This window comes from Mastomys coucha, unplaced genomic scaffold, assembly GCF_008632895.1.
Source record: "Mastomys coucha isolate ucsf_1 unplaced genomic scaffold, UCSF_Mcou_1 pScaffold6, whole genome shotgun sequence".
Classification (NCBI taxonomy): domain Eukaryota; kingdom Metazoa; phylum Chordata; class Mammalia; order Rodentia; family Muridae; genus Mastomys; species Mastomys coucha.
The window spans coordinates 39,813,584-39,826,745 of NW_022196912.1; the positions used below are offsets into that span (position 1 = coordinate 39,813,584).

A 13,162-nucleotide genomic window follows, 5' to 3' on the forward strand; every position below is an offset into this window, starting at 1 on the left:
CACATGCAGACAGGTCCACGGTATCCTCAGTTACACATGCAGACAGGCCCAAGGTATCCTCAGTTACATATGCAGACAGGTCCACGGTATCCTCAGTTACACATGCAGACAGGTCCATGGGCACACACACAGTTGCTTTGTTTGCTGGCTTGTTTTGGTTTGTGTGTTAAGTGTACTCTTAGCTCTGGGTTCCCATTTCTCTGAAATAACCAGCTCTCTTGCTTTTAGGACTTGAATCCCCTGTGTTTTAGTTTTACCTGGTTTCTTTGTTGCTAGGGAGGGATGTAGCGGTTGTCCGAGACCTGAACCACAGGCCGCTCCTGGACAGCTGTAGGCAGTTAGAGCCTTTCTTACCAGTGTCTCATGCCAAAGGCAGGAAGAATCAACCAGCTAGAAAAAGCTGGAGGGGGGCAGGCACTTAAGACTTGCGATTATTTAAATGCTGGAGAAATCGACAATTCTTTTAAATGCCTCATGTTTACTTTGTAATCCCTCTGGGGGCTGGAGGCGTTCCTGAATGGAAAGGAACTTTCATGTGAGACCATCTGGTGCAGTGAGGAGAGCTAGGAAGGGAAAAATCGCTTCAGATGTGACTCTAAGTATTTTAACCGGGCTGTTTTGTTTTTAAGCTGCCCTGGGGTTTTCTTCTGTTTAACGAAGTATCACAAAGCTCAAATCCACCTCTTGGCACCCATTCCACCTGTGGAACTGGTACTCTCTGTCTGGAAATTGCCTAGATTTCAGGTCAACCTGAATCAACTGGTGATATCCGCCCAAATGCTCAGCGGGGGTGACATGAAACTGGGGGTACCTGGGAGGTTTGTTCAACCCAAGGAGACTCCCAACCACTGGCCCTGCCCACGTAGCCTCTTTCGGCTGTGATAGGTTCTGTGGCATCAGCAGGGCTGGCCTTGCACCCAGCAAGATGGTGCCAAGCTCGGGTCAGGGGAGCTATTGACCAACTTTGGTCCAGCTGTACCTGTACCTGCTTCCTTTCCCCAAGGAGCTCACTTAGAGAACACTGTGGGAGAGAGGCCTCTGGCTGTGAAGAGATAGACTGGGGAGAGAAAGCACCACGTTCTCTAGGATGGAGCTTTGCCTGCGCAGTACAGGACAGAATGGCCTGCAGGGGTTCAGAGTCTGGTGTGGAAGGGGCAGCGCCTTTTAAACTCAAAGCATCCTGAGGAGACATTATATTTGTTTAAGCCCACACATGAGTGGTCCCTCTATCCCAAGAGTCCTTGCCACATGTAACAAGTTTAAGGCGTCTTCAGGATTCTTAGCAGCAGCTCTGTACTGAATATTTAGATACATGGCTGGCGACTGTAGAATTAGATAAGAAGTCCAGAGGCTATAGTAAGTACCCTGTGGTCACAGCTCCACTGAGGTGCCCGAATTCACTGAACAGTGTCCCTGCCAAATGGTCTCTTACTTAGTCTCCTTCTGCCGGATGGGTTCACCCTGTGTGCCCACACAAAAGAGCAAAGGACTGATGATGCTGCCTCTTCCACATATAGGCACAGACAGACACACATACACACGCACATACTCTATCTACCTCCTGTGACAAGGAACTCTCAAGTCGCCTGTTTAATCATCCAACTACTTTTAAAGAAAATGCCAGCTATGTCTCCATGTGCCACCTGAGGCTCGGCAGGAGGCGCCTCCTTGGGCTTTAGATCCAGAGCTTTCTATGGCTCATGTGACTCTGTGACTCCATTCCCCTTGGTGGTGGTTCTGGTGTGTGCTGTGCAGGTCAGTTTCTACCCAAGCTGTACACGTGACATTTAGATAACGTAGCTCAGCATGAAGGCACCATGAAAAAGGCCATGAAGGACAGATGAACAGCATGATGCTGTAGAGGGAAGTACTGTGGAAGCCGGAGCAGCTGTGACTGTACTAAATGGGGCAGGGAGGGTGACACGATCAGACCTAATATGTGCTTAGGCAGGATCTGTTCAGTAGGCAGCAGGAAGGCCAAGTCCAATGTGTTTTTGTGAGACAACAGGTGCTTTGCTTTCTGAAAGGTTGGGAGCTTGAGAGATGGCTCAGCAGTTAAGAGCACTGACTGCTCTTCCGAAGGTCCTGAGTTCAAATCCCAGCAACCACATGGTGGCTCACAACTATCTTTTTTTTAAAAAAAAAAAAAGAGAGAGAATTAAGAGGTTACCTGCTCAAAAAAGTGTGGCAAGCGTTTGTCCCTGCAAATGATTCTGAGGCTGTCTGGTGGGGAGTACTGTGCTGAAAGGCCTCTTGATTAATCCCTGCTTTGTCTTCACACATAGAACCAAAATAGAAAAGGAGAAAAAGGAACATGCCAAGCTCCATGGGATGATTCGAACTGAAATAAGCGGGGCTGAGATTGCAGAGGAGATGGAGAAGGAAAGACGCTTCTTCCAGCTGCAGATGTGTGAGGTGAGACGCTGTGAGAGGAAAGCCACCCGGGACAGGCCCGGCCACATGTGCACACCTCCTCTCCACTGAGACGTGTGGCTCTGGTGATGGTGCCAGACCGGGTACTGGGCTGCATTTCTGTACTAGAGCTTTGCTTTGTTAGAGGAATGTTAGACTACTCACTAGTGTGTGGGTTTAGGTCAGTCTAACACCAACTTTTACTAAAGGAAGAGAGAGGAGACTCAGAAGTTAGGAGCACTCGCTGCTCAGCCCTGAGCACCTGATTGTGGATCCCTGCATCTAAGTCAGGTTTCGGAAAACACTTTCTTTTTTTAAATTTTTTTAAAGATTTATTTATTATTATAAATAAGTACACTGTAGCTGTCTTCAGATACACCAGAAGAGGGCGTCAGATCTCATTATGGGTGGTTGTGAGCCACCATGTGGTTGCTGGGATTTGAACTCAGGACCTTCGGAAGAGCGGTCAGTGCTCTTACCCGCTGAGCCATGCCGCCTCCCCCCCCCCCCCCCCCCCCCCCCCCCCCCCCGACCCCCTGAAAACACCTTTAATTCTAGTTCCAAGGGATCTGACTCCCTCTTCTGGCCTCCAGATAGACCTACATGTACAAATGTGTGTGCTTGTGCATGCGTGTGCATGTACACACAGACAGAGACAGATGAGAATCTTTTTTCTGTTATTTTGTTGTTGTTTTTAAGTAGAAGAGATGACTTAAAGAATGTCCTCTCTGGCCTCCCATACTTTCTCACGGGAGCTGGCTAGAATACTTACTTCTTTGATGCTTTTAAGACTCTTAGTGCACCTGTGGAGTAGGTGAGATGGAGGAGAAGGTTCAGCCAGAAAGCACTCCTGCAGCTATGGCATCAGGCGTCCTTGGTATCCAGTTCCCAGAGGTCCCCTGCCCTCTGGTCTTGCATCCTGTGGCAGTGTATTAGAGAAGGGCAGAAGGGGAGCTGACCCCAGCTTACAGAACACTGAGCATGAGGCCTTTGTGTTTCTGTGCCTCACTGTGAATGAGAATGTCCCCATCTCTCCCTGGGCTCTGCATCAGTGTAACCCCAGCCCAGTGCCACTTGTTATACCCTCTATTTAAGAAAAAGCCATGGGGGGCTGGAGAGATGGCTCAGTAGTTAAGAGCACTGACTGCTTTTCTGAAGGTACTGAGTTCAAATCCCAGCAACCACATAGTGGCTCACAACCATCCACAATGTGATCTGATGTCCTCTTCTGGGGTGTTTGAAGACAGATACAGTGTACTTATATATAATAAATAAATCAATCTTAAAAGAAAAAGAAAAAGAAAAAGCCACGGTAAATCCTCCTTCCTATTCATCTCTACGCTTTTCTGATTGTAGCTTAGAATAAGTTCCGGTAAGTAGAATTTCCGGGTCAAAGAGCGTGCACATTTTAAGTCTTGGTTCATTGCCAAGCATTTTATTTAACAATTGTATCATTTTGGCCCTTGCCCAGACATCCAATTAATAGCCAATAACTATCAAAAAGGAAGGAGAAGAGAACACATAGGCAGTTCTTACAGAGAGGAGAAAATTGGTTGTTATGGTTTCAGAATGGCTTCCTGTCCCCTCTCTGGCTTGCACAGCTGGCTTGGGAGAGTTCCTGGACTTGGGCCATCCAGTCTTGAAGATGAGTTGTGCTCAGAATTCTTACTCCACAGCCTCATCGTGAGGGCGAAGGGGGTTATAGAGCCCTTGTTCTATATACTTTTAGGAAGGGCCAGGTGCATTTCATAATGCCTGCTAAGTAGCCTTTAGTGGATTCTCCAGGTTAGAAGTGGCTTTGATACAATTTAATTTAAAATTCACCTTTTTAGTGCTCATATTTAGAGGAAGTGCTTTGGGTCAGCAACATGGTAATGAAGTCTCCGCTACTGAATTGTGGCAGTTAGTATTGAAGACGGCGACCTGACAAAGAAAGGAAGTTGAAGCTGGATGAAGTGGTACACGCCATTGATCTCAGGACAGCCAGGACTGCATAGAGAGACCACGTCTCGAATGAAACAGAGGGGACCTGGGAAGAAGAGTGTGTGTAGGAGGATCCGAGATAGTTAGAAATGCCCATTTGTTCAAGGCATCCCCCTTCCATGCTACCAGAGGAAGCTTATCCTGGCTGAAAGTGGTAGAACATCTAGTTAGGAGATAGAGGTCTTAAACACTGAATTACCTGGCCATCAAAACCATTGAGTCTTGTATGCAGAAGGTACCCAGCATCTGTCTGTCACAAGCCCCACCCTGCCCAGTCTACATGCAGTTAAAGAGGTCAAGAGAGAGTCAGTCTGGAACAGGGGGCATGGCTCAGCTGGTAGCATGGTCTGCACATAGTACACATGAATCCCTGGGGTCAGTCTCCAGCCCTGCAGATAAGACAGAGGTGGTATTGCACACCTGTAATCACAGCACTCTGGAGGCCGAATTGAGAGGATGAGAAAGTCAAGGCCCTCCTTGACTGTATGGCAAACGAGTTCAAGGCTAGCCTAGGCTACTAGAGCCCCTGGTTCCAAAGACATCCTCAGTGTCTTCAGAAGCTCGTGTTAAGCTCCTGTCTGCTCTTCTCTCAACATCCTTTCCTTACTTCTCCACAGTACCTGCTGAAGGTCAATGAAATCAAGGTGAAAAAGGGAGTGGATTTGCTTCAGAATCTGATCAAGTACTTCCACGCCCAGTGCAAGTAAGTGTCCCTTCTCTATGACATCTTTTTGAATGCTGCTCCATGGACGGCAGCTTCCGATGGATAACATTGCTCTGAGGGAGTAAATATTCACTTGGAAATGACCGTGGCATGGGTGAGGATATAGCTCAGTGGTAGATTACTCTTGGCTTAGCATGTGTGAAGGCCCAGGCTCAATCCCCAGAACTGCAAAGAAAACAGAAGGAAAGGAAGAAATGATCACGGGCTAGGGCTGGTGACGTAGCTGTGCCTGTAGAGTATTTGCCTAGCATGTGGGAGTAGGGAGGTGGGTATGATGGGGGCACGGTAGTGTCTTGGGTTTAATCCCCACACTACATAAACCAATGTGATGGCACACAAGTGCTCTGCAGAAGTGGCAGAAGTTTAAGATCATCCTTGGCTATATAGAGACTGGCCTGGGCTACATGAGACCCTGTCAATGAATGAATGAATGAATGAATGAATGACCATAGAAGGAAAGAAGTGCTCAGGCTACAACACAGATGAACCTTGACCTTATAGAGAGATGGAAGCCAGAGACACAAGACCACATTGCATGACTGTGCATTTGCCAAGTCAGGGTTTAAAGCACATTTATAGACAGAAAGCAGCTTAGGAGTTACCATAGAAAAGGAAGAGATGGAATCCGACTGTTCATGGGTGCGCACTTGCCTTTGGAGGAAACAGAACCCATTCTGGAATCATGCTGGTTGCTTAGCCCTGTCAGTATTCTGAAACCCACCGCCATGTACACTTTGAAAGGACCATCTTATTGCTTGAGACTTGTGTCTCAATAAAAAAGTAAAAGTATATATATAATATTTAAAAATTGACATAATTGCCAGACAGTGGTGGTGCACGCCTTTAATCCCAGCACTTGGGAGGCAGAGGCAGGCAGATTTCTGAGTTCGAGGCCAGCCTGGTCTACAGAGTGAGTTCCAGGACAACCAGGGCTATACAGAGAAACCCTGTCTCGAAAAAAAAATTGGCATAATTGTCATATATATTTTTCTTGCTGACTTGCTTGATCTGACACATGATCTCAGAAGTTTGTGTTGTTTTTGAAAGAGTAGGGAAATGGTGTTAACTTGTATTATATTATTAAGACAGTACTTTCATAAACTGCTAGATCTAGAAAGTCGATAGGAAAGAAAGAAATACTTCATGTTCTAGATACTTAGCTTTGCTCTCTGGATGTCAGCTTCCACATGGTTCTGTTTCTGTCCCAGGCCCCTGAGCACTGGTGTAAGTACACATGCATGGCTCCTTTACTCACTGGCCCAGCAGTCTTTGATGGAGTTCACCCTGTCGGGCTGTATTCAAGGTGCTGAGTTAAAGGGATGTGGTTGGGGAGATGGACTTAGGAATTGAATGTTTGCCAAAGTGTTCTAAAGACTAGAGAGATGGCTCAGCTGCTTAGAATGCCGCTGCTCTTCCAGAGGATTCAGCTTGGAGTCCTAGTGCCTACATAACAGGTCACAACCATCTGTAACTCCAACTCGCTGACCTCCGTGGACTTCTGCAGGCATGTGATACACATACATACACTCAGGTACACACATGTACACATGAAGCTAAACAAATACATTAAAAAAAAAAAAAAAAAGAGTAGCCTCAGACAGTGGACTGTAGGCTGAGATGAATATCCTGGCTGGACTGGTCACAACTGGAGTAGAGAGTGTATAGTCTCAAGTTGCTGCACCAGTTTGTTTACCTCTCCCTGAATGGGCTTTGCCTGGGGCTGGTGTCACTGCCCATGCCTTGTGCCTGTCCTAGAATGTCAGCAGAAGTCCCCTGCTTTCTCCTGGGACTCAGTCCCAGCAGCAGCCCGCATGGGCTCCTGCCTCTGCAGCAGCCTCGCCATGCCTCTCAGATGGCTCTTCATTCAGCCCCATGTCCAGGGGTGCTCTGTGGACCAGCCACATATGTGCAGGGCTTGTGTGCTCACCCCTGTATGGCTCTGGTGACCTAGTATGGCTCTGGTGACGTAGCCTCCCTGTAGCTATGATCAGGGGAGCTTGTCGTGGGGAAGATTGGCCCAGAGTCAAGAGGACCTGGAATTTCTAGAATTTTTAAGGTGGTTTCCCTGACCGGTTCAAAGCAATGACGCTTCAGCAGATCCGCTGCACTGTCCTCCCCATAACCCGGCTGCCAGGCTGTGTAGGAAGTGGGTCGCTTCCTTGCTGAGTTTTTATTTTTAGGAAGAAGTTATTCTCAGATTTCCTTTTTCTTCTTTATTTTGCACAAACTATTAGTTGGGTAGCAACAGGCCACTTGTGGAAAGTGAATTACTTGGCCTTTTATGGCCACGAGCTCAATAACCTTCTAAAATATGAACCTTCCTGCTTCCTCTTTGGATGAGTGCTAGCGTATGGGCGTGTGTGGGGGCTGTGTCTTCACATTGGCTGGTTCATATTTGGGGAGATAAAACAAAGTCCAAGAGGCTTGGCTCACAGACCCTGTGAACCTGAGGCCGCATGTGTGTTCTGCGTGTTGTCAAGTCCTTCACACTCCCTCTTCAGTGATCTGGGTCCCTACCTCACAGCTTCCTCACCACAGCTGTCTTCTGGGAGTGTGAGAAGCCTCTGTGTGGTATCCCGCTCCTTAGGACAACTTCCATGCACCTTACTTAATTTTGCTTCTTCAGTTCACTTTTGCTTGTCACATTCTGTAGCGACTTTTTGAAACATTTTGAAGACTGCATCATGGATTTTTATTTCGTGTAAAGATAGCACTTGCATCTCTGGGGCAGCTGAAGGGGTAGGATGCAGGTTTTGTAATAGCATCTAGAAGTAGGGCAGCCTTTGGAACAGTAACTAAAACGAGGCAGTCACTCTCAGGTGGAAGGGTGTGCTAAATTGCCTTGCGCTTTGAGCACGTACTGCTCAGAGCCATCATGGCCAGCTGTACATGATGGACCTGAGATACTGTGTTGATGAGACTTGGGAACCAGAGCTCTGGAGGGCTTTACTTTCATGCCGGGAAAGGGCGTGTGCTATAGGCAGATCCTCAACAGACCACACAACCCATCTGGTGTGATGGTAGTGTGATCATGAAAGGCTTGGTATACAGGAGTGGACCCAAGATTGCATCTAAATAGTTCTATTTCCAGGGCTTGAAATTCTGGTTGAACCGGCTAGAAAGTGTCCAATAGGCCAGAGAACAAAGTCCGACTTGATAGCACTGATGATAAAAGCTCCTTGACTAGAGGAAAATGCTTGACTAGGAAAAATGCTAATGGGCTTCAGGGGAAGATTCTCGGGGACACGCACCTATGAGTGTCCTGGTGACACAGAGGTCACCAAAGCAGCCAGCCCTTGAGCTTCTTCTGTACTTTGAAGCTGCTAGCCAGGCCTGGCATCCTCCACAAGGAGAGCACTGACAGATGGGAGTTTTGAAAGGGGCATTATAGGTGAACTCTTCAGTATATCAAGGCTGTGACAAAGATGAGATCCTTGTTTTTATCACTCTTCTGAGTGCACTCTCTAGGAAACGTGTGTGTGTGTGTGTGTGTGTGTGTGTGTGTGTGTGCGCGAGTGGGTGGGTGGGGGAGAGTGGGTGTGTGCGAGTGGGTGGGTGGGGGAGAGAGAGCCAGCCAGGTCCCTAAGCCCTTGGCTACATGCTTGCTTGCTCTCTTCACTTACCTTGGGGAGAGTTGCCAAACTCCAGAGGTGCCTAGGGCTGTGCACCTGTTCCCTCCCCAGGCACCAGTGCCTTCATGTGCTGTTGTGTTTTCTACTTCCCTATATTTACATTCCCTGTATTCTTATGACCTAGCTACATTCCCAAAATTTAGAGGTGCTAAGAAAACCATTACAGAAAGAAAAACTTTAACTAAACCACAGGGATCACATGTGTTCACAATGGGAGCAAACCCAGTTTCCGGTTCCTATAACTCTGCAGTTCTTCAAGATTTCTGTGTCAATTTAGGGGGCCCAGAAAGGCAGGGGACCTGGCACTTCTGCCCTTACTCTGGCCACAAACACCTGGACAAATCACACACTGACACAGGGACTGGATTGCTAATCCAGAAGCACAGTGTGTTCAGAAAAGAAATAGCAGATAAACAAGAATGTACAGTATCCACGTGCATGTCTAAGGAGTGAGGTAAGAACACTCTAGCAGCCTTGCTTTAGTGTGTCCATCGCTCACTCTGTGTGTGTGTGTGTGTTGTGTGTATGCATGTGTACATATGCATATGTGTATGCACGTGTGAACATGTGTGTGTGTATGCATGTATGTGGATATATATATGTATGTGTGTATGCATGTGTATGTGTGTCCATCACTAAGTTGAGTTATAGGCTACAATGTTTTTTTCATGATCTTTGTTTTGTGGAACACAGTATGAAAGAGTCTCATAGGATCACTGGTGAATTTAAAAGGAAAAAGGAAAAATCACCTATGTGAATATTATATGTGAGACCCAGGTCATTTTCTTCTCAGCCTATATTTTTATCATTTATTTTTGAATTTGTGTGTGTATAGGTATATGATGCATGCATGTCATGTCATGGGGTGACACAGAGGTCAGAAGACCACTATGGGAACCTGTCCTCTCCTCCCATAGTCTTTCTTTTCCTGCCGCTATGTGTGTTTCTGGCCAATTTTCCTGTCTTCACCTCCATTTTCACCCTAGGAGTGCTGGTATTAGAATGCACACCACATCTGGCTTTTTTTGTGTATGTTTCTCAGGAATGATTGACTTCTGGTTGTCAGGCTTATCAAACAGCTGGATTTCCCTGAGCCCAGCAGGGTGTCTTACTTACTTTTCCTGTGATAAAATAATCTATAAGAGCATATCAAGCAAGAGAGGGTAAGGAAGGAGGCTCACAGTGTGTGCAAGGCTACCAAAGGAAGGTCATGGTAGCGGGTGAGGTAACTGGTTAGATCATATCAGAAAGCAGAGAAAGGAATGCTGGCCTTTGGCTTGGTAGCCTCCTTTTTATTCAGTCTGGGACCCCAGCTCATAGGATGGTGTCCCCAATATCCACATTGGTCTTTCTTGCTTCCTCTCTGGAAATGCCCTCGCACACAGACCCAGATGTGAGTCTCTTGGGTCCTAAATCCAGTCTTGTTGACGTAAGGTTGACCAGCATGCTTTGGGGCTGTGCTGAAGACCGGCAATTTTGCAACATTTCCTGAGTTCCTTTGTCTTAAATGACCTGAGAGAGTCATCAGTCCCTATCTTTAGGAGATTCCTTTTGCTTTCTAACCTTTAAAACCCACCATACTTTTCCGCTGTGCCGATGGAGCCCGGTCATTCATGTGTGTCAAAGTTGCCTGGTTTCTCTCTTGTACTCTCCCACTTAACTGTTCCCTGTTGGGGGAGTTCTCTAGTGCACACTCTTGTCTGTACCCCATAGCTTTTTTGCCTCGAAGCCCTTCTTGCCACTGTCAGGAGAGTCGGGTTTCCATTTATTAACTGGAAAATCAGGTCTCCTGTTATGTGGGTCAAAAAAAAAAATCACAAACTCTCAGGTTTATAATTCATTTTCTGTTCATTTACAATTTTGTCATTTTATTCTGGTTTTGCCAGAAGGTTTCTGTCCCTCCAGGAATCACACCCTGTCCAGCCGCCTTCCCTTGAACAGTCTTGTCTCTAACAGCCTTCTCCCTGGTGACATGCACCCTCTGCTTTTTCTCTCCCCCAGTTTTTTCCAGGATGGACTGAAAGCAGTAGAAAGCCTCAAGCCTTCCATCGAGACGCTCTCCACGGACCTCCACACCGTGAGTAGACACCCCTGTGCTGTTTAGCCACCCTTTCAGCTGGTAGCACAGTTCTGTAACCTCGGGCATGCACACTGTGCTGTCCGGAAACGACAGGTGCTTCTGGAGATGGTGCTGAGGGACGATGTGAACAGGCCACCCACATGCGTGAGTGCGTGTGTGCGTGAGTGCGTGCTCGCTCGTGTGTGGCAACACCACGATCTGCAGCATCTAAGGTGCACCCTGGTTTTACTTTTCTCTGCTTTGCTTGCTTTTCAAAGATCAAACAGGCCCAGGATGAGGAACGACGACAGCTGATACAACTTCGAGATATTTTGAAATCAGCATTGCAGGTGGAACAGAAAGAGGTGAGGGGATTGAAGACTGAAGGATCACAGTTCCTCCCCCACTCCGCATCCCCCACCACCACCCCCCACCGCCACCAATGCGGAGGAGGATTTTGGGCTGAGGAATATATCTGTATCTACTAGGGGTTCACAGGACTATGTCTATAATCCCTAAAATGTCTTTTGCTTTTTTTAAATTTTAGTTTTATAAAGTTGTCTGTCTTAAGATAGTTACTTCTAGGACCAGCAACTACTGTGGGCCTGAGTGGCCAGGTGTGGTGTTTTCCTGCTCTGCCAGTTTCTGGTAGTTCTGCTTATCTCATGTGTACCCTAAGTTCTATCCTTAGATTCTGTAGTTTCCCTGTTGTGTTATGTGTGAACTCTCCCTTGTGTAAACTCCCCCGTGTGAACTTTCTCTGGTCTATGGAGTAGGAACAGAACAGATTCCCTTAAAGCCCAAGAGTGTCTATCCGGGAAGAGTTAGGCTGGGTGTAGTGGCATTTGAAAGGCTGAGGCAGGAGGACCACCGTGAGTTTGAGGCCAGCTGGTGTTACATAGTGAATTTCAGGGCAGAGTGAACTATATAATGATGTCTTGTATAAAGATTAAAAGTAAAAGATGAGAAGAGAGCTGGTACAATGGCTCAGAGGGCGAAAGCGCTCAGTGTACAAACCCAATACCTGAGTTCAGCTCCCAGATGCTGCCATGGAAGGGGAGACCCAACTCCTGCAGACACCTGTCTTGGCCCTTGCATGGCCACTCTCACAGACACGCACACACTAACAACAACAATGCTTTTTTAAAAAGAAGAGTTAATGTTCCACATCGTCATTTGTGGTTCTTCTCCGTCGTTCCTTTGATATGGTGATATCTTTGTGTCCCCACCAACATATCACCAAGTGATAACAATTATAAAACCAAGTGATTTTGGTATTATAATGGATAACTTTGTCCCTAGTCCATTGTTGAAGTTAGCCCTGAACTCATAGGCTCAAATGATCCTCTTGCCTCAACCTCTGACTCCTGGGATGTAATGAGAATTTAATGTAAATCCTCTCCCTTTTCAGTAAATTTAAGTCACTACTTAACAAAACATAGTTCTTAGACTGTAACTGAATCTTGTTGTTTTTCTCCTAAATGCATTTACCTTTTGTGACCGAAGTCTAGGAGAGTAAGTACCCAGTATTTTCACAAATTCCAGAGGTTTGCATGTTTTGTTCAGAGCTATTTCTTCATACATCTTAATGGCTGGTTCATTTCAGCTTTTAATGTCTCCACTTTCACTGTTGTAGATGATTTTACTCTAAAGATGGTAGAATTTGGATGCATAAGACAAGGGTAATGGAAAATTCCCAAGTTTAGATTAGACTTCTACGGCCATGTTTTCTTGACAATGCAGTGGAGCTGCTGAACTCCCCACCTGCCCTTCCCCGGCCCTCCCTGCACGGCTGAATTCTGCGAGCCCCTCCAGTCCATCCTGAGCCCTCTCTCAGCAGGACTGCCTCTGAGCACCTTCTCCATAATGCTGCTGTGCTAGAGATTGCTCACAGCATGGTGACCTTGTCCCATTCCAGAAAGTGCAAGTCTTGTGATTTGAGACCACAGCCTCACAGTAAGTAGAAGAGGTAGGCGGCATGTCATGGAGATGGCTGCTCTCTAGAACACTGGAGTGAACGGTGGAGAGCTTTTGATGTCTGAGGAGGCTCTAGCCCAGGAAGAAATGACAAAGTTGATGAGGCATGGCTGGGTTGGCAGCCACTGGGGCACAGAGACTGTGATGGGTTAATTCATTTCATCAGCTGTGGAGCCCCTAGAGGCAGTAGTGAACCAGACAGGCCATGCTCTGTGCTCACCCTCAGTGTCTGAGCTATAATGGACAACTCCACTGTTGTTCATTGCCAGTACATCCAGAAAGAGGGAGATGCTTCAGTCCTCCCTGCTTCAGTCCTCCCTGCTTCAGTCCTCCCTGCTTCAGTCCTCCCTCTTTCAGTCCTCCCTGCTTCAGTCC

General features: G+C 47.0%; 1 protein-coding gene across 5 annotated transcripts in view; it reads left to right on the forward strand.

Annotated features, from left to right (window-relative positions):
- Asap2 (ArfGAP with SH3 domain, ankyrin repeat and PH domain 2) overlaps nt 1-13,162 on the forward strand; it is a 171,099-nt gene that overhangs the window by 99,449 nt on the left and 58,488 nt on the right. For 3 of the 5 annotated variants that reach the window (XM_031356927.1, XM_031356930.1, XM_031356929.1), the window contains exons 6-10: nt 2,286-2,415; nt 5,013-5,098; nt 10,753-10,828; nt 11,089-11,175; nt 12,317-12,325. In XM_031356927.1, coding sequence (XP_031212787.1) covers nt 2,286-2,415; nt 5,013-5,098; nt 10,753-10,828; nt 11,089-11,175; nt 12,317-12,325 — 388 coding nt within the window. The remainder of the gene's footprint in view (nt 1-2,285; nt 2,416-5,012; nt 5,099-10,752; nt 10,829-11,088; nt 11,176-12,316; nt 12,326-13,162) is intronic. The other 2 variants (XM_031356928.1, XM_031356931.1) reach the window with 1 other exon arrangement.